This window comes from Humulus lupulus, chromosome 6 (genome assembly GCF_963169125.1).
Source record: "Humulus lupulus chromosome 6, drHumLupu1.1, whole genome shotgun sequence".
NCBI classification, from domain to species: domain Eukaryota; kingdom Viridiplantae; phylum Streptophyta; class Magnoliopsida; order Rosales; family Cannabaceae; genus Humulus; species Humulus lupulus.
Genome location: NC_084798.1, coordinates 9198086 through 9218424, shown reverse-complemented (window position 1 = coordinate 9218424; position 20339 = coordinate 9198086). Strand labels below are relative to the sequence as shown.

Below are 20339 nucleotides of genomic sequence, written 5' to 3'. Positions count from 1 at the left end.
ATGAACAAGAAATTTAATATAACAACACAGTTATTAGGCAGAATGACTGTATATTTTGTTTTGAGTTGTTAGCTTGATGAATTATTTATGATATATTTTAGTTAAAAAAAAACTTTGATCATAATCGGGTTTAGGGGCATATTTGACTATTTTAGAAAACACAAGGTCTAAAAGTAATTTGTCAAAACACAGGATCCAAGCAGTTAATGAAGCAAAACACATGGTCTAAAAATACATAAACCATTTTATATATAATACAAATCACATTAAATAAATTGAAACTATATTATCGTAATAAAATATATTTGTACCCAAAATTAGTGGATTATATATATATATATAAATCAATTTTATTTATTTTAAATTATGTTATTTATTTTAATTTTTAAAAAATGAAAAAAAATGGCAGCACATACCTTGTATGTGATTTGCCACTAGTATTGTTAGTAGCTAACTATGAGTAGTAACCACTTTCCAAATATATATTCAATTCATATCCAAAATAATGTCTCACGTAATACAAGTAAAATATACATCAATGTCCCTGTTTTGTTTTATTTTCACCGAAACTAAAAGGGTAAACACAACACTTAACAATACCACAAGAAAGAAACGACAATGATTTCAACTCAATTTGTCTCCCTCGTCTGTTTTCTTAGATTGGAATTGAGGAAGGAAGCCATACAAAATTAGTGTGATCAGGAAAGAAATGACAGACAGGTCCCATCCCTGGCCCAAACCCTAAGGCCTTGAAAGAAATATGATCTGAATCCCACTCAGAGGTGTCCATGTGACAAACGACAATGGTTTCAACTCTGTCTCCCATTTGGCCACTCAACGACATCTTGAAGAGCTTCCTGTCCTTGGCCATGCTATGGCAGCCATACACAGCGTAAGGGAATTCCATAAGGTGACACGCCACCATCTTGGGTGTTGGTATCTCTCTCAGGTCCTCCAAAACGGTGTAGTTTTGGTACATAGTATTGGAATCGTTGTAGAAGGTTGTTGTGAGATGTGTGAACCCGTGGCCCAATCCGTCCAATGCGAAGACGCCACGTACGAACTCAAGCATGGAGTCAAAAGAAGTGGCACACATCTTTGTCTCCCCTCTTATGGGGTTAGACTCACACATGTGGAGAGTTGACTCCAGTGCTTTGGCTTGTGGTGAGCCTTGAGGGACTGAGAATAGGCTGAGAAAGTTGGGAAGTTGTTCTGAGGAGAATGGAATCGAGTTAGGATCACCTAATAATATTTGTCTTATTATTCCTAGAAATGGAGGAGAATGTTTCCTATTCTTTGGAAAATAGATGGCCTTTGTTAACCCTACTTTTATGTCATTCAGGTTAATAAAAACCGATTGTTTTAGTATTGAACGGTCAAGATGAGTGTGTGATGATGACGATGGACGGCCATGATGATGATCTGCTTTGCCATTAGGAAGTTTTATGTTGTTATTTATTATTATGCTTTCCATATTAATCGAGTGTTCTCCATTCGTCTCTTGACATTCGCTACTCCAAGAAAAGTACTGCAAAATTAATTATCAAAGAAATTAATACAAAATTGATTAAGAAACTTCTATAAATATATATATATATATATCAAGACAAGAATAATAATTACCAGGAGGACAAAAAACAGACACCAAGAAGCCAATCCCATCGTTGATTAAGTTTCTTCACAGAAAATCAATTCCTATATATATATGCTCTTCTCTGATTTTCCAGAGTGAGAAGAAAGCTAACAAGTTGACATAAATATATTTATATAGATTTTTTTCTTTCTTTTTTCCTAGAGATATTTATTTATATATATAGATCGAGTTGGGCCTGTGACGATCCTCATTTGATTTTTTTTTATGGGAACAATAATTCAAAATTTTATCTACACCTCATATAACAATCTTATCTAGAGTATAAAGACAAGAAATTATCCATACAATGTATAGAGTTATAAATACTGGCCGAACTTTTTAACACGGCACGAAACTGATACGAGCACGATATAATTGCATAATATTTTTTTAATTTTAAGAGATGAATATAAATTTATACATATATATTTATTTTGTAAAAATGCGTTATAATTAAAAACAAATTGTTCATGGCCCATATATATTTATATATATATATATATATCTAGTAGATGATGGCCATTTGTTTTATATAACATTATTCGGAAGTTTGATTAATAGGTTATATAATTGATATTTGTAGAATATTTGTTGGTTTGGAAAATGGTGCTAAAGTTGTATTGAGTTATAAATTGTCCACTTGCTCAACTTGCTTTAAACCGATTGGCATTCACATGAACCAAATCTATATTTTATCCCTTTTTTTTTTGTCCTTTTATTCGTTTGTTTTTGTTAGGCATTGAGCTCCATATCTTACCTACTGAGCGAGTTGAGGAAAGTTGACATTTTATGACTCAATAAAACTTTTGCACCATTTTCCAGACCAACAAATAATCTACAACTATACATTATATAACCTATTAATCAAACATCCGAATAATCCATATTTTTCAAGCACACCACCTTCCTTTCTTTTGTTTTTTCTATCTTTTTTTAGCACATTACTATAATTTGAGTGTGTCCAATACCTTATTCGTAGTATATTACTATTTGTATAATTTAGTATCAGCTTCTACATATTTTAAGTTTAATTAAAAACAAAGTAACAATCAACAAATTCATCATCATTACCAACGCATCACATCGATAGATCATAGAATAATAAGGAATCAATAATCATCTAAACAATGCCCTGCGCTAGATCTAAGGAGATCGACCCTAATGCAATCCAAACTAGTATGCCAATTGACTCTACTGAATCAGGATGACAAAATACCGTAATGAGAATTGTTAACCCCCAATACGGTTGTGATAGATGTAATTATTGTGAAAACTAAACGAACAACATGTTTCAATTGTGAAAACTATTATAACCCTCATCTGTTGGGAAAACTTATACAGGATCTTGTTTATTTTTAAGTAGATCTTATATTAAACAAATAAATATAAGAAAACCTAGAAAATGTTTCTAAAATTGAATTCAATCAGAAATAATGATAAGAACACTTACATAATATGCAGCATAATGAATGAGTATTTCCTTCAGTTTCTCTAACCCTTGTATCATTTCTGTCGCAGGGTATCACCAAGAAACTGAATTGATCTTTAATTGTCTTCACAGCTTTCCAAAATATCATTAGAATCACCTAGACTAGAGTGGGCAATTCTCAACACATGAGATAGATACAGAGAGAAGAATAATAGAAGAGGAAAATTGAGGCTTAAAAAAGGACTTATGCTATAGAGAGAATCTAAATCCCAGAGCATCAAGACTAGATCTTCTGGTATTCTCAGAAACTTGTGATTCAAAAATCTAATTTCTACTTTCACTCAGCATTCCTTTTATAGACTCAATTAGGTCACTTGTTTAATTAAAAAATCAATAAAACAATAGTCAATAATCAGCCCTAGGTCAAAATTATCATGGGCTTTAGGCTCATGAATTTTCTCTTTTAATTATAAGCCTGTTGGACTTAAAATCAAGACCGATATTATTTTCTATTGATTTAATTAATTAAATAATTATTTAAATCATTTATCAAATTAATTATTTATAATTTGAACCTTGATTTAAACTTATTTATTAATTTAGATACCAATTTATCTTAATTAATAAATCTGTCATGATTTTTCTTTTTTCTCTAAATTACATAACTCTGTGAAACTATTCAAAATTGACCTGGTCAACTTTGATAATTAAATCAATTAATTGAGACTATCTAGATGATTTTATCCAAGGTACAATGGGAACCATGGGCCTATGAATTCAAGCTCCAATAAGTTATCATAAATTTAACAAATAAATTTACTAACTTATTAATTCCTCGTGACTCCACTAAGGACTCAAAATCGCACTCTTGAATTCATAGAATGATCTATAACAATATAGATACGTTATTAATTATCCATTGTTACAACCATAATTGTCACACAATCATCTATAGACGGTCTACAATCAGATGAGACTAAAATACTATTTTACCCCTCATTGTATTTTATCCTTAAAACACTTAGTTCCTTGTAAATGATATTTCAATAAACTAATGTTAATTACTGAAATAAGATCTCTATCATTTTGCACCTTGAACCAAACTAAAAGGAAACTGCATCGTTTCACTTCTTCATCAAAAGCTATAGATGTTCATATCTATGATTAACACTGTCACTCAATCATACTACCGAGTTCCCAAGATGTAAGAATGGGCTAGTCCGTTGGGTAAGCTGGTAACGAACAAGTCAAAGAACTCAAATAATACAATCAGTTAGAATATTAACCACTCAGAATTGAGATTGAATTGACCTATGGTCAACTATATGATATGACTAGAAAAGATAATAACGATATGTTTACTTTTCTTATCTACTGTCAATATCGGTACTTTCATCCAACCACCAGGAAAGACATTAGCCTCACCAATCTGCACTAGCCTATGCTAACCCACAACCCAAAGAGATTCAAACCCCCGGACTAGCTTCAAAGACTCATCGGAGATTAGTTACAGGCAAAAGATTTGGACGTGTGGATCAGTTTTGATGACACACCGAAGACAACCCATGAACAGACAGAAAATATAATGGAATCTGCTAGACCTCTTCCTGCGTATCACCAATTTCTGAAAATAAAATAGAGTTACAACTTATCAACGGGGGCTATTACAGTATGAATTTTATTTTGTAACTATTGGTAGGAACTTTTTTTTTGTTTTCGGCACATAGATAAGTTGTAGCTCCAATTTTTTTATGTGGTGGTGTATATTGTAGATATAGGGAACCTCTCACAATTTTTTAAGAAATTCTAAATAATTTAGGATGTCGAAATTAAGGCTCAAATAGCCTTATTGTACACATGTGAAAAAAGTTGATTGAATTCTGATTTCTGCACCCCCTAGATTATTCAGAATTTTCTAGAAATTTATGGGCGGTCTTATATATATATATATATATAAATAAATGAGATTACAACTTATCAATGTACCCAAAAAAAAAAAAAAGAAATAATTTGTACCGGTAGGAACTCTTTTCAGATTCCTATCGTAAAATCTCCCTATATATATATATATATATATATATATATATATCTTGAACTAGAATAGAGGATGAAAGTCATACAAAATTAGTCAGATGCCAAAGTTTAGTAAGTAGAGGGATTTAAATGTCAAAAATTTTAAGGTTGGTGATCTAGGTGTAAAAAACAGGTTAGATTTGAGATTTTTTCTGCAAATAAACTTAAAAAGAAAGATCAAGGGGCCGGCGGCGATGGAGAAAAATAAACTTATCAAAAATGTTTTAACATTTTTTTTTCTTTTGTTGAGGGCTATTTAACAATTCGTTAGAGCGAAAAGAGTGATGCCATGAATAGTTCCACCCATATATATAAATATACACACTTGCACAAAATTTTAAACAATGATAATAACAAGTTGTTGTACGTACGTATAGAATATAATAAATATATAAGGATAGGTCCCATGAACATCTTATCTTTTTTTTTTTTTTTTAAGGAGAACATATCTTAACTTGTTAAATATTATACTCCATTAATAATAGTGTGAATAAATATATTATAATCCATAATGTATTACATTATAGACTCCTATTTTGTTCTCCTATAAATATTGTGAAATATTGCATATCTATATGTGTATACATATATATCTCTAAAAAACAACAAACAAATAAGATTTTAGGTACACAAAGCAAACATTAATTATGAAATCTGGCGGTGCTATTATCTTACCTCTCCTTGGAGTACTTTTAGTAAGTACATTCATATCTTTTCTCCAATATAATTCTACTTTTTGAACTTTACAAATAAATAATTAATTTTTGTGTTTTTTTCTTTTATACATGTACATATTGTGATGAATAATATAGCTTTCGATTCATTAAGATTATTAATGTTATGTGTTATATTCATTTGTGTTTGTTTTGATACAGTACTTTGTGAGTACTACTGCTACTGCAGCAAGAACACATCCAGTAATGGGAGAATCCTTTGATGAGCCAATAAGTGATGATGAGAATGTTTTGTTGTACGGTTATCATAGTCATTATGCGAAGGAAAATGAGGATTCAAAATTAACAAAAATCACACCTAAGAGCTTATTAGGTGATGATCATGTTCGTCCTAAGCAACAAACACCAGAAGAGTCTGATGAGCCAATAAGTGATGATGAGAATGTTTTGCTATACGGTTATCATAGTCATTATGCTAAAGAAAGTGGTGATGATGAATCAAAATTAATAAAAGTCACACCTAAGAGCTTAGGTGATGAGCCAATTGATAATGCCTTTTGGTTATCATGGAAGAAAGAAAAAATGATTTAATGTTATTTGTGTGTTGGTGTATTTTACTGTCCAATAAGCCTTTTTTACAAAAGGGATTTATCAAAGGCCACATGTTGTTCTAATTAAGAGAAAACTATCCTTTCATGTAATATATAATGCGTTTGTCATTATTGGTATGTGATTCAGTTGTGATGAGTTAGTTATAATCTTCTTGCTAATCACCAAACTTGATTGTAAATAATATTTGTATTTAAATGAAAGAGGGTCGCAATTCCTCTACTTTAATTCAGCATTAAATAAATAAACTTAGAAATAAATCCAAACTTATATGTTATAAGCGGCCACAACATTTTCTTAATTAGAAACAAAGTTGAAACTAATAGCAGATCAATGACTTTGATTGTTACGCCTTTAGTAGCCTTGTGGTTGTTTTTGACACTGAACCAGTTTATTGGCTTTTAGGCTTTTCATGAAAGTAATTTCCATTAAAAAAAATCTTTGATTTGGGTGCAATACTTTGTAAGGAATACCGAATCAAGGAACTATTTGGAGGGAGAGTTCTTTGTCAAGAAATTGAATGTTGAGAACACAAGTAATCACTACAACATTCACTACTACAAAATTAAGCTTTCATTGTGATTTTTTTTTCTTAATATACTGCGGTGTTTTAGAGCAATAGCTACCACATTGTAATCAGACCCAAAGAAAAGTCCACGAAAAAATCGCAGAGATGATGAGATGATGTGTAAGACCTTAGACTTTTATAGTTGAAAAGTCAAAAGAAAAATAAAATATTATTTTATTTAAAGTGGTGGGACCCACTTCATTTTTCTTAAAAAAAAAACAACTTTCCTTTTTTCTTCCATTTCTCTCTCCCGACTCCACCCTCTAATTCTTTTTTTCTTTTCTTTATTTCTTTTTCTTTCTCTCTCGACAAGCTCACGGTGAGCTCTAGACCCAACCACCGCTCGACCCCATTGCCGCCACGCGCCAGAGCTATGCCACTAGTGGCCGGCGATGACCTCACTCATGAAGTTCGGTGGCAATTGGAGCGAGGATACGCCCGTACGATCACTCCGAAGTTTCGCCGTCGAAACTTTGAGGTGGCTTTCCGGTGAACTCCGACCACCTCTCGACGAGTGGTTGGTACCATTGGAACCAGCGTGGAGAGAGGAACAAAACCCACTAAACCATTTCAGAAAACTCAATGTTCTTCTCCAACGAGATTTTGGGTATCTTCGCCCATTTGGAAGCATTTTCCAGCGACACTGGAGGTCATTTGGGCGAAGGAGCTGTACTTTCATGATGTACTTATCGAGAGGATCGTTTTGATATAATTCATGCATATATTCATCGACGTTTCTGGTACACCACTCACTGCCGCCACCAACCGCTACTGTGCACAGCTTGGGTGAGGTTCTGGAACTTGAAATTTTAAATATGGTCATATTATATGTCATTGGACACGATTTTGAATAAGGAATGCAATGATGATAATCGTTTGTTCATTTGGTAAACGTAGGAAAAACATTATATTAAAATCGAACTAAATCACTATAGGATCATCATTAAGCTTATGAGTGTCTCTTTGGGCTTGGATTGAAATTTCTAAGGAGGTAGGGACTCAACTTGACTATTGGACTTATTTTACTCATATTGAATTACATTAAATATATTCCAATTTCGATATTTATAAAATGTTTGAAAAATTAAAAACTTAATCTACATGTTTTCTGTTCTCTTCTAAGGGCACTGAGTGCCAAATATATTTTTGTTCAATTATTTATGCAGGTTATGATTTTTGGGTTTTATTCAAATGCAGCTGCTATCCTACCCAATTTTCTAAAATATAAAGGGAATATGTTTCTTTCTTTTCATGTTAACCTGCATTTGGTTATACCGATGAGAGCCATAGTGATCATGATTTGTGCATGTTGTTGTTTCACGACCTAGTCTCTGTATCATCATAGGTAGATCAGGTGTCCACTCACCTGTAGGTGAAAAGACCTAGCATCTGTATACAAGAAGTGTTCTGAGCCTCCCCCTTGTGGTGGTTATCAGGTCCGGCTACCCGGTTTAGGATGTCGGTTTTTCTATGGTGGGTAACAGGAACTAGGGATCTAGTGGACGATGTAATGTGCACTTGTAGCTATGCTATTATGATTATTTGTGGTTTATCTCTATTTGGTTTATACATGATGATATATGTTTTGTTTTCAAAGCTAACCATGCAGGGGTTTTATTTAACTTTTTGGGTCCTATGATATTAGTTGCTTTCCTACAGGGCTTTATAATCTCACCCCTTATATCTCTCCCATTCCAAGAACCTAGTGACGCGATTGTGGATTAGGTGAAATATTGATACAGCCAATGTGTTTGGTGTCATAGTCCTATCTTTTGAGCATTATATATGTATTTAATTTGGAACATAATGTAATAGTTAGGAATGCGAAATGGTGGATGCTAAGCATTATTTTGGGCGGTTTATGACTTATTAAATTTAACTATTTAGTGCCTACATAATTGTGGAGATATTATTGTACTATGTATAATGATAAAAGATCCTGCTTTTATCACTAATATTTTTTATATATAATTATAGGAGTTATTCCATTGTTTTGATTTATAATTATAGTACTATCTAATATAAAATAAAGGGTCATTTATAAAGACTATTTGCCAACAAGGGTCAAAGTTTGACCTTTGACCACCCAAGTTATGGATATTACTAATCTGTAATATCCTAGGGCTCGGGTTGTGACATGATGTAACATTTTATAATTGAAAAATGTTTGACTCTTGACAAAATATTTATAAGCTTGATAAATAGATATTATATGTATTTTGTGATACAAACCACACCAACACTGTGATGAAACCCGACACCAAATATGGCACAGCCACCAAGAACACACGAAATTGGGGATGAAGAACCGCGACCCAATGCTTAACCAAGCACGAACCTTGGTATGAGGAAGACGCCACAAACGGGGATGGGAATCCGTTTGATAAGTCAGGTTGAACGCCACAAGGAACCCCTTGATAAGTTCAAAAGTTTCTTCAAGAACTCAAGAAGAAAAACACTCACAATTTTCATTCCACATAATCTGATTTTCCAATTGTTTTGGCAGTCCTAATAAGGACGAAAATTCCACACACACAAACCCCTTGTTCTTCCTAATGAAAACTGAAAATTAAAGACAACCTTTTGTCTTCCTAATGAAAACCCTAACAAGCACAACAAAGAAAGACTCTTGGGCTCACACAAGTCAAGTGTTTGACTTGTACAAGAATAAACAAAGACCAAATAACAAAAAAAACGTGAATAAATTAAAAAAATAAAAGATGACAAATACAATAAGACTCATGAAGCTCCTAAACTTAGTCAACTTTGATGAGTAGGACAAGTCTTTGTTCTCCTTCAGTGTTGACCACGGTCTCCTCTTGTTTTAGGACTCTGTGGCCTAGGCTGTTAAGTTCTTCCTTGAATTCCTTGGCTCGTGCCCTCGTCACTAGACCAACTAGAACTTGACTTGGGACTTGGGTCTTGGTGTCCTCATCATTTTGTAACAAAGAAAAACTGAATAGTCAATTATAATACTATTGATAACACTTGAAAATTGTTATAAAAATGTACAGACTTTTAATAACATGAGTTATGTTAGCATTGGATAAAGTGTTATAAACTGTTTTTTATAACACTTTTTCATAATTATCAATAACATTTTTTCTTGTAGTGAATTGGAGAGAATGGGATTACACTACCACTCTAGAAAGATTCTAAACGAAAAATACATGAGGCCGTAATAAATGTTTGAGGCTTTTTCTAAGATGAAATGGAATTGGGATTGAAGAAGCCTAGTTCATTATGTTAAAGAAGAAGTTGTTGTTATGTTCATTTAGAAATGTTAGGTGGTAAACATGTGATTGGAGGTTGAACCAATCAACTAGGTCCTACAAACATATATAAATTAAATAAAATAAGAAATGTTAAATCTGATGCTATAAACAGAAGAATCTCACGTTTCTGCTCTTTATGGGTTCGATTGGAGTACTCATCGATATAATATTGTATTTGATTACCAATATTAAATGAAATTTAAAAAATCGATTCAAACTTATTTAATTTATTGAAAACTAAGATTTTAGAAAAATTTAGTGCTCTTCCTTATTATGTTTTATACACTGTACGTACTATTTTCATGTGAAGTACATGTAGATAAAGTTTGTTCTAATAAAAGTTAAATGAGGCCGAATATGACAGCTTACCAACTATATATCTCTATATATAGTAAGTATAAATTAAAATAAAATAAACTCTATGTATAATAATATTTATTAGGTCAATTTATTATCTTTCTTCTCACCATTTATAATTATTCTGTTGTGGAAAATCTGATATATTCTTAAAGGATATGGGATTGGCTTCTTGGTGTCTGTTGTTTCTTGTCTTCCTGGTAATTATTATTATTCTTTTCTCTAACATTATTAGCTCATGAAATATGATCACTATTTGTGTACTACATGAAATCTAATTATAGAGGTTTCTTAATTATAATCTTTTCTACTAACTTCTTGGATAGATTACGTAATTGTGTTTAGCTGCTCCTGAAGATCGATATTGATATCAGTTTATAACAGTATGTGTATATATATGGATTTTGCAGTACTTATTTTCTTGGAGTAGTGAATGTGATCAAGAGACGAATGGAGATCAATACAGCTCAAATAATATAATAAGACTTATTCCAAGTGCTAGCAAACAAAATCATCATCATCATCATCATGGCCATATGCATATGCATAATGTTCATGATGTTGATGATCATGGTCCATCATCGTCATCACACACTCATCTTGACCGTTCAATAATGCAACAATCGGTTTTTCTCAGCTTGAATGACCTAAAAGTGGGTTTAACAAAGGCCATCTATTTTCCAAAGAATAGGAAACCTTCTCCTCCATTTCTGGGAAGACAAGTATCAGGAGATCCTAACTCGATTCCATTCTCCTCAGAACAACTTCCCAACTTTCTTAGCCTATTCTCAGTCCCTCAAGGCTCACCACAAGCCAAAGCCATGGAGTTCACCCTCAAATTTTGTGAGTCTAATCCCATAGAAGGAGAGACAAGGATGTGTGCCACTTCTTTTGACTCCATGCTTGAGTTCGTACGTGGCATGTTCGGATTGGACGGCTTGGGCCACGGCTTCAAATTTCTCACGACAACTATTTACAATGATTCCAACACCATGTACCAAAACTACACCGTTTTGGATGATCTGAGAGAGATAGTAACCCCCAAGATGGTGGCATGCCATCTTATGGAATTCCCTTACGCTGTGTATGTCTGCCACAGCATGGCCATGGAATACAGGAAGCTCTTCAAGGTGTCGTTGAGTGGCCAAATGGGAGATAGAGTTGAAACCATTGTCGTTTGTCACATGGACACCTCCGAGTGGGATTCAGATCATCCTTCCTTCAAGGCCCTAGGGTTTGGGCCAGGGATGGGACCTGTCTGTCATTTCTTTGGTGACCACACTAATTTCGTATGGCTTCCTTCCTCTATTCCTCTAGTCTAGCTATATATATATATATAAAAATAGCAGGCACCAATAAATCTTAGGGTTTATATATATATATGGCCCTTTCTATTTGTGGTTTCTTTCTTGTGGTATTGTTATTAAGTGTTGTTCATCCCTCTTAATTTCGATGAAGTAATTAAGACGAAGAGGGACAATATTGATGCATGTTTTACTTATATATTAAGTGATTTTGGATATCGAAAATTGAAGAGAAATGCTAATATTACTGGTGCCAAATATTACAAGAATGTGACATATTGTTATTGGTGTAATCTAATATCGAGTCTCACACATTTGAATTTAATAAGTATTATTAGGTATTGCTAACTAATGATGACACCTCATGTGATGTTAGACAACTTAACGTGCCAAATAGCAACACTCAAAATTGAATGGAAATCATTTATGTGTAGTAATAATTCTAATTCACATATTTGCTCAATCATGGAAGATAAGAAAGAAAAGAAGGAGAATACCTCTCCTACTACGTACTCAACTAAGGATTGCATTGCCCTCGAATGACTTATTTCTATTTTTCTTTTTTCTTTTTTAAGATTATAAACAACAATTCCGTAATTTAGGATTACCAACTTTTTATTTAATTAGCCAAATTAATTAAATGCGGAACAAACAAGTTAGTACAGCAAATTAGTATTCTGTAGCTACAAATCAAGTTTCTGTCACTACAGAATATCAAACCAGTATGATAAAATTGAAATTACTGAATAATGAAATGACACAGAGAGTTTTTACGTGGTGTCAATATCCTTTCAGATATTACTAGTCCACGGGGCCATGTCTAAAGATAAAATTCATTAGTCAAATTTCACAAGTACAAAGTAATTGACTTAACAAAACATAGACTCCCTCTAATGACTTAACATGTACTCTCTCTTTGCTGAATGAATCTCATTAAGACACCAAGGTTTGAACTCCTCTCAAATTACTTGATGAATGTTTTGCTTCCTCTCGATGCAAGACTTGATGAACCTTCTCCCAAAAGTTGTTCTTCACGTTCTTCTCTTTGAGATTTTGCTTAACACGTATGCAATTACAAAGACACATAATAACCAAGGAATAGCATAACAACTATCATTTACAAAAGAAACACACTCTTCCAAAAGTATAAGAAATTAAGGAGTGGAGGGTTGTTGTTTTGGTTTGTATTTATACACACAAAATACTCACCCAAAGTCAACTTTACACAATTGTAGATGCACAGCACACACAAAGAAAGTTTCCAAAATAAACTTTCAATCACAATCAATATATATGCAGTCGAAATCGGAGGAACAGACATAGATTTTGTAGTTGCAAAAGTGTACGAATCTGGACTTGTTCATGGTCAAGTTCATCATTTGACTAACTTGAGTATAGTTACCATTCTTGGTTGATTGAGAATTGTCTAGATATTCCTTTAACTGTAAAACAGATGATCAATTAGTTAAATTTGAAAAAAAAAATAAAGTCTAAAAAGATATTGAGAATAAATAAACTTTATTCTTACCAAAAATACAAAGCTAATAAAGAAGAAATATCATAAATTAAAAGCAATAAAATCAATGATAATTTTCTTTATAAAACCGAAAAATAAACACAATAAATCAAAAATATTTGTCAAATCTAAAATTGTCAAATATAAATTTTGCATTATCATTTTTAAATCATATTATTTTGTTGTGTGTCTTATTGAAAACTAATTACTCCAATAATGATCAAATGACTCCATAGTACAGATCGATGCTGACTCAAATGTTGAAATAAATGTTGGCTGACCCATGACCTTCATCAAGACATTAAAGCTAAACATAGTAAACATATGGTGACTCTTATAATCTTGTTTTTATTCTTTTCTATACGAAAAATCAAGCAATTTTCTGATAGAAAGTTAGTACTAACTATATGATATATTGAACATGTGTCTACATCTAACCCACATTTCCTTCCACGAGAGGGAACATTTAATTTCTTATCTTATAAAAAAAAAATTGGAGTCAAAACTCATCTATATTCCAAAAACAAATTAAGATCGAACCTACCATTATGTCTTTTTAAGGGGACATTCGGCAGTTATCATATGGTTCAATAAAAGTTACAATAATAGCTGCTTTTCTATTATGATGAATTAAAAGTTTTAGTTTTTGGCCAATTCTAAAATTGGAAACTATCCAAGAAAAAAGATATCATCACTTAAATGTTATTTTATCCATAACATATTTGATTGATTAAAATTATTTTAGCAATAGCTTGTGACTAAGACTATCATCAAAACAACAATTTGTGACAAGAATAATTATTTGGTATGATCAATAAATTTTTAGTCTTTAAATGTGACTAAAAATGACATATGTAAAGTCATAGAAAATTTGAGTTTTATGACTTATTAAAATTATCAATAAATAGGAATATGTTTGTAATTATTATTATTTTTTAATTTATTACTATTATCATGTAATATTTTGGCAGAGTACGTAATGGACAATGTTAGAGAGAAAAATATATAATTGTATGATATTATTTTCAATAAGCTCTGAGCATTATTTAGGCAAATTTGGCAAAGGGCCAACTATATATACTGGCTTGGCTTGCTTTGCCTTTGTTGTTGAAATGTCTTATATTTAATATTTAAATTGGAGAAGGCAGTTAATACCAATAACTATCATGCGTGACCATTTTCAAGAAAAATAAAAGAAATAAGTCCATTGGCAACAAAAAAAAAATGGAAACATTCCTTAAATAATTTAAAAACACATAAATCTTTGCTAATAGATCTACTTACGTATCATTTCAATTTTGATAAGTATATACCGACTAGAAGGTCACATGTCACATAATATTTTGTGCTACTATTAACAAAAATTTAGTATTATTATCGGTAAATAAATTGAAGTGGTACTTAAATGCAACTATTAGCACGATTTAGTATTATTATCATCAAAATCTGTTCAAATGTTATCTTATTCTTTGTTGATAAAATCTTAAGTCAACATATTATTATATATAGTAATAAATTTATTATGACTAAAAACAAATTTAATTAGAGAAATTTGAGTTTTTATGCTTAATGAGGGGTTCTATGTAAAAAAAAATGCTAGGCATTTAAATCATTTCGAAAAAATGTCAATTCTTTTTTACAATACTCAAAATACCCCTCTCATAATTTTTCTCATCTACTTTCTTCTCTCTTCCCTCTCTCTCTCCCTCAACCCATTCCTCTCAACTCTCTCTCTAGAAAAAAAAAATTATGGGTAAGGTAAAATATAAGATAATAACTCAATGTAACGGCGGCAAGTACTCCTCACTTAGACACTAAAATACTATATTTCAAACAGATCTGGCATGGTTTTGAGTTTATTTTGCGATTTTTTTCAGATTTGAAACTTTGAAATCTACAGAAAATCAACATGGTTCGATGGTGCTCAATGCCAACTCGATGAGGCCTTCAAAATCAAGATTTTCATGAAAAGATCGATGGTGGTTCGATGGGGCTTTCTTAAGGTTCATTATATTATAAATTAATATGACAGATAGCTAAAAACTCATTAAATGATCACACTGTCCAATAACATTGTCATCATTTTGTTGTGGTTGTAAGCTGTAATTGAGATTGTTGAGGTTAGAACACTTCAAAATGGGGTTCTTGTACAATATCAACATGTTTCTTATACTTTTTTTCTAAGCTAAATTACAATAATGGGATACAACTAATAATGTTGAAATTGTATAAAAAAAAATTAAATAAAAATCTGCTTTTGTTTTCTTATAAATAGGTTGACATGTTTCATATATCTCTCCACAAAAAACAACAAAACATATAAGATTTTGGGTACACAAAACAAATTATGAAATCTCACGCTGCTACTATACTCCTTCTGGTCAGTATATATATATTTTCATTTTCTTAGTGTGTGTTATCTTTCTCTGATTATTTTTTCTATAATTAATTTCAGAGAAATTTACATCTAATATGGTTTTTTTCTTTAAAAAAAATGTATTTTTTATGTGTTATTCATTTTGATTTATTTAATCAATATTTATTAGTTTACATATTTGTTCGTGCCTCTTAAGAAATTGAAGAATTTATTATTCTTATTTAAAAACAATATTAAGTTAGTATTTTTTTTTTAATCTTGATCATTGAATTTATATCGTACATATCTTATAAAATTAGACATATTCAAAATATATAAATAAATAAAATGATGTTCCCAAATAGTGTAGACAAAATATTATTCTTATATAAAAACAAATAGTGCAAACTAAACATCTATACATATTTTTTCTAGAGTGTATTAAGCATTAATTAACATAATAAGATAAATAAATGAGTAAATAAAATAACTAAGAATTTTTCCTAAATTTTTCATCATAAATAATGGTTTGGTTTGACAATTGTGATGTGATTTTACAGTGAAACAAGTACACAATACAACATTATCTTCAAACTAAAATTTTTATAGAGTCAATTTATATAATTACTTCATTATAACTCTTTTCACTTTTGATATTTTTTTTTCTTTTGATGCAGTACTTTGTGAGTATTACTACTGAAGCAAGAAAAAATCCAATGGGAAATTCCTTTGTCAAGAAATTAGATATTGGTGATGTTCATCATGAACAACAGACACAAGAAAGTTCTGAACCAGATAAAAATATGGTCTTCTATAGCTATTATGGGAAAGAAAATAGTGATTCCAAATCAACAAAAGTCACACCTAAGAATTTAGGTCCAACTACAGTCTACCAAGATAACGATGTTCGTCCTAATAAGCAACAGACACAAGAAAGTTTCGAACCAAGTGAAAACATGATGTTAATTTATAACTATCATGGGAAAGAAAATAGTGATTCAAAATTGACAAAAGTCACACCTAAGAATTTAGGTCTAGCTACAGTCTACCGAGGTGATGATGTTCGTCCTAGACAACAAACACAAGAAAGTTCTGAGCCGAATGAAAATATGGTGTTCTACAACTATTATGGGAAAAAAAATGGTGATGATTCAAAATCAATATAGTCTTTTGGTAATAATTTAGGGCATGCCAAAATATAGTTTATCAAAAAGCTACTGTCATGGGGTACCATCATTAGTATTAAGAATATGTTGATGTTATTTATGTTGGTGTATTTTACTATTTCCAATAAGCCTTTACTTAAGATACAAAATGGAATGGAGTAAAGCACATGTTGTTCTAAGAAAAATCTATTATTTTAAGTAATAATATGAGGTGTTTCTATTGTATTAAATTTTATGCAAATATTTATTGTTTTATATAAGTTAATATATGATTTGTGTGGTAGTGAGTTAGTATTGAGCAACATGAAAAGAAAACAAGAGAGAAGAAAAAATTTATTGATTGAAAAACTGAAAGAATATACAGAAAGAAACAGGGGACTATATATAGAGATCCTATGGTCCTATGGCCAAGAAAGCCAACCATTGCTAACCAACTAAAAGATGTAACAAACTCTGTAAAAAACTTAACATAAAACTATTGGGCTGAATGGAACTAAAATTGGGACTAATATACATTCCTTAATACCCCCTCCTCAAGGTGGAGCGTATATATCATATACGGACATCTTGCCAATGTGAGATTGAAGAGCTGGAGAAGACAATGGCTTTGTGAATGCATCAGCCAATTGGAGTGTACTGGAGACGTGAGCAAGTCTGATGGTGGAATTGTTGATTTTGTCTCGGAAAAAATGACAGTCAAGCTCTATATATGTTTGGTGCGTTCGTGGAAAGTGGGATTATTGGCAATGTGGATAGCAGACTGGTTGTCACAATATATGAATGCTGGTGTAGTTTGTGGAATATGAAGATCAGTAAGAAGGTATTTAATCCAAGTGAGTTCGCTTGTTGTGGCTGCCAATGGTTTGTATTCAGCTTCAGCTGAACTTTTAGATATGGTGGGTTGCTTTTTGGTGCGCTAGGATATGAGGGAATCGCCAATAAAAATGCAAAACCCTGTGGTTGAACGGCGAGCGATTGGGCAAGAGGCCCAATCTGAGTCCGAGAAGCCCCTCAAGTGTAAGGAAGAATGTGATGAGTATAGCAATCCTTGACCAGGACTACCCTTGAGATATCGCATGAGATGATGGACGGCTTGTAAGTGTGAGGTTCGAGGTGAAGCCATGAATTGACTCAACCAGTTGACAGCGTAAGTGATATCAGGCCTAGAGTGTGTCAAATAGAGCAGTCGACCAACTAACTGGCGATAAGCAGAGGGGTTGTCAAGTGGTTCTCCTGTCTCATTGTCTAATTTGGTTTTAGGATCCATAGGAGTTTTGCTGGGTTTACTGCCGAGGTAACCAGTGTCCTCTAAGAGTTGAAGAGTGTATTTGCGTTGAGAGAGGAAAAGTCCGTCTTTGGCTCGTGCAATCTCGAATCCTAGGAAGTATTTGAGAGTCCCAAGGGCCTTGAGTTTGAACTGCTGGTGCAAGGAGGTTTGTAAGTCGTGTAGAATGGAGATGTTGGGGCCTGTTATGATTATGTCATCGACATAAACGAGTAAGGCAATAAAGGTGTCGTTGGCTCCTCTTGTAAAGAGAGTGTAGTCAGCTTGTGACTGTTGGAATCCTTCATGTAGGAGAGCATCCGATAGCTTTTTGTACCATTGCTTTGAAGACTGCTTTAAACCATAGATTGACTTGTGTAATTTGCAGACAAGGCTAGTTTCTACAGAAAGAGAAGAAGGAAGGATTAGGCCTTTTGGTAGAGTCATGTAGACCTCCTCATTGAGGTCTCCATTTAAGAAGGCGTTATTTATATCTATCTGTAGGGTATGCCAGTTTTTAATAGAAGATATAGCCAATAGCAATTTCAAGGTAACCATTTTGGCAACGGGAGAAAAAGTGTCAAAGAAATCAAGTCCTTCTTGTTGCGTGTATCCTTGAGCAACAAGACGGGCCTTGTACTGTTCGATGGACCCGTCGCTATTATACTTTATTTTGTATACCCAACGACATCCAATAGCTCTTTTGTTGGGTGGTAGAGGAACAATAGTCCATCTCTTGTTGTCGATAAGAGCTTTAAGTTCGAATTGCATGGCATTGAGCCAGTGTATGACTTGAATTGCCTGCTGATATGTCTGAGGTTCTTTGTGAGAAGAAACTGCAAAAATAAAGGCTTTGTGAGTGTCTGAAAGACTAGAATAAGAGATAAATTTGTCAATGAAGTGTGGGGTAGAAGATGTGTCCTGTATTGTAGAATAACACTCGAAATCACGCAGGTGACTGTGAGGATGTGAAATTCTGGTGGATCTCCGTGGAACAATTGGAGGTGGATCATTCTGTTGCAGGTTGGAGTAATCTGAGATGGATGCAGATTCATCTGGTTCGTGTTCAGTGTTGACTTCACGAGTCAACTCTTGTACCTGTGAGTTAGTGGTAGATGTATCTGCATTGTCTAATGGATAATCAGTAACAGGGGTGTTAGAGACATTATGATTAGGAATGACTATGTGAGAAAAAGGGTCAGTAGTGCAACCATCTGTGTTTAAGGTATGAAAAGGAAATATGTTTTCATGGAATGCCACATTTCTCGAAATGAAAAATTGATGGTTGTTGATGTCATAAAGCCTGTAACCCTTGACTCCTTTGGGAAACCCCATGAGTACACAGGTTCATGCACGAGGGGAAAATTTGTTCCTGTGAGCAGACAAAGTAGAAGCAAAAACAAGGCAGCCAAATGATCTTAGGTGATCATACTGTGGTGCTTCATGAAAAAGTAATTCATAAGGGGTTTTGTTATGCAAAAGGGGTGTAGGAATCCTGTTAATCAAGTATGTGGCAGTAAGAACACATTCAGTCCAAAATTTAATTGGCATTTTGTCTTGAAAAAAAAGTGCCCGAGCCACATTTAACAGATGCTGATGTTTTCTCTCAGCTATAGCATTTTGTTCTGGAGTTTCAACACAAGAAAAATCATGCATAATGCCATATTTAGAGAACAGTTCTTTAAACACTAACTCAGGAGCGTTATCAGACCTAAAGGTTTTGAAAATACACCCAAACTGAGTTTGAACATAAACAAGAAATTGAGGAAGTATAACAAGAGCATCAGATTTTTATTGAAGTAAATAAATCCATGTAAATTTGGAATGATCATCAACGAGAGTTAGAAAATACTTGTGATTGGTGTGTGAAGGAACATGATATGGACCCCAAATGTCACAATGTATAAGATCAAAGTTTTGTGCAGCAAAAGTATTATTATTTGGAAAGGGAAGTTTCCTTTGTTTAGCCAAAGGACACACATAACAAGGATTAGTCTTGTGTAAAGTGGAAGTGTTACAATGTAAAATGTCTTTGAGCAAAGCTAAACGTTTATGAGATAAATGTCAAAGCCGTGAGTGCCATGTTTCAGCAGTGACATTGCAAACATGAGGAGA

At 32.7% G+C, this 20339-nt stretch overlaps 2 protein-coding genes across 2 annotated transcripts; one reads left to right on the top strand and one right to left on the bottom strand.

Annotated features, from left to right (window-relative positions):
* Nucleotides 1-507: 507 nt before the first annotated feature.
* Nucleotides 508-1753, bottom strand: LOC133783761 (BURP domain protein USPL1-like). The gene is made up of 2 exons (XM_062223395.1): nucleotides 1624-1753; nucleotides 508-1528 (listed from the first exon to the last, which is right to left on the bottom strand). Exons 1-2 carry the CDS (start codon nucleotides 1660-1662, stop codon nucleotides 656-658), a joined length of 912 nt encoding a protein of 303 aa, XP_062079379.1. The 5' UTR covers nucleotides 1663-1753; the 3' UTR covers nucleotides 508-655.
* Nucleotides 1754-5744: 3991 nt separating this feature from the next.
* LOC133783760 (uncharacterized) lies at nucleotides 5745-6547 on the top strand. The gene is made up of 2 exons (XM_062223394.1): nucleotides 5745-5830; nucleotides 6011-6547. The coding sequence occupies exons 1-2, from the start codon at nucleotides 5783-5785 to the stop codon at nucleotides 6398-6400; spliced, it is 438 nt and encodes a 145-aa protein (XP_062079378.1). The 5' UTR covers nucleotides 5745-5782; the 3' UTR covers nucleotides 6401-6547.
* Nucleotides 6548-20339: the final 13792 nt, after the last annotated feature.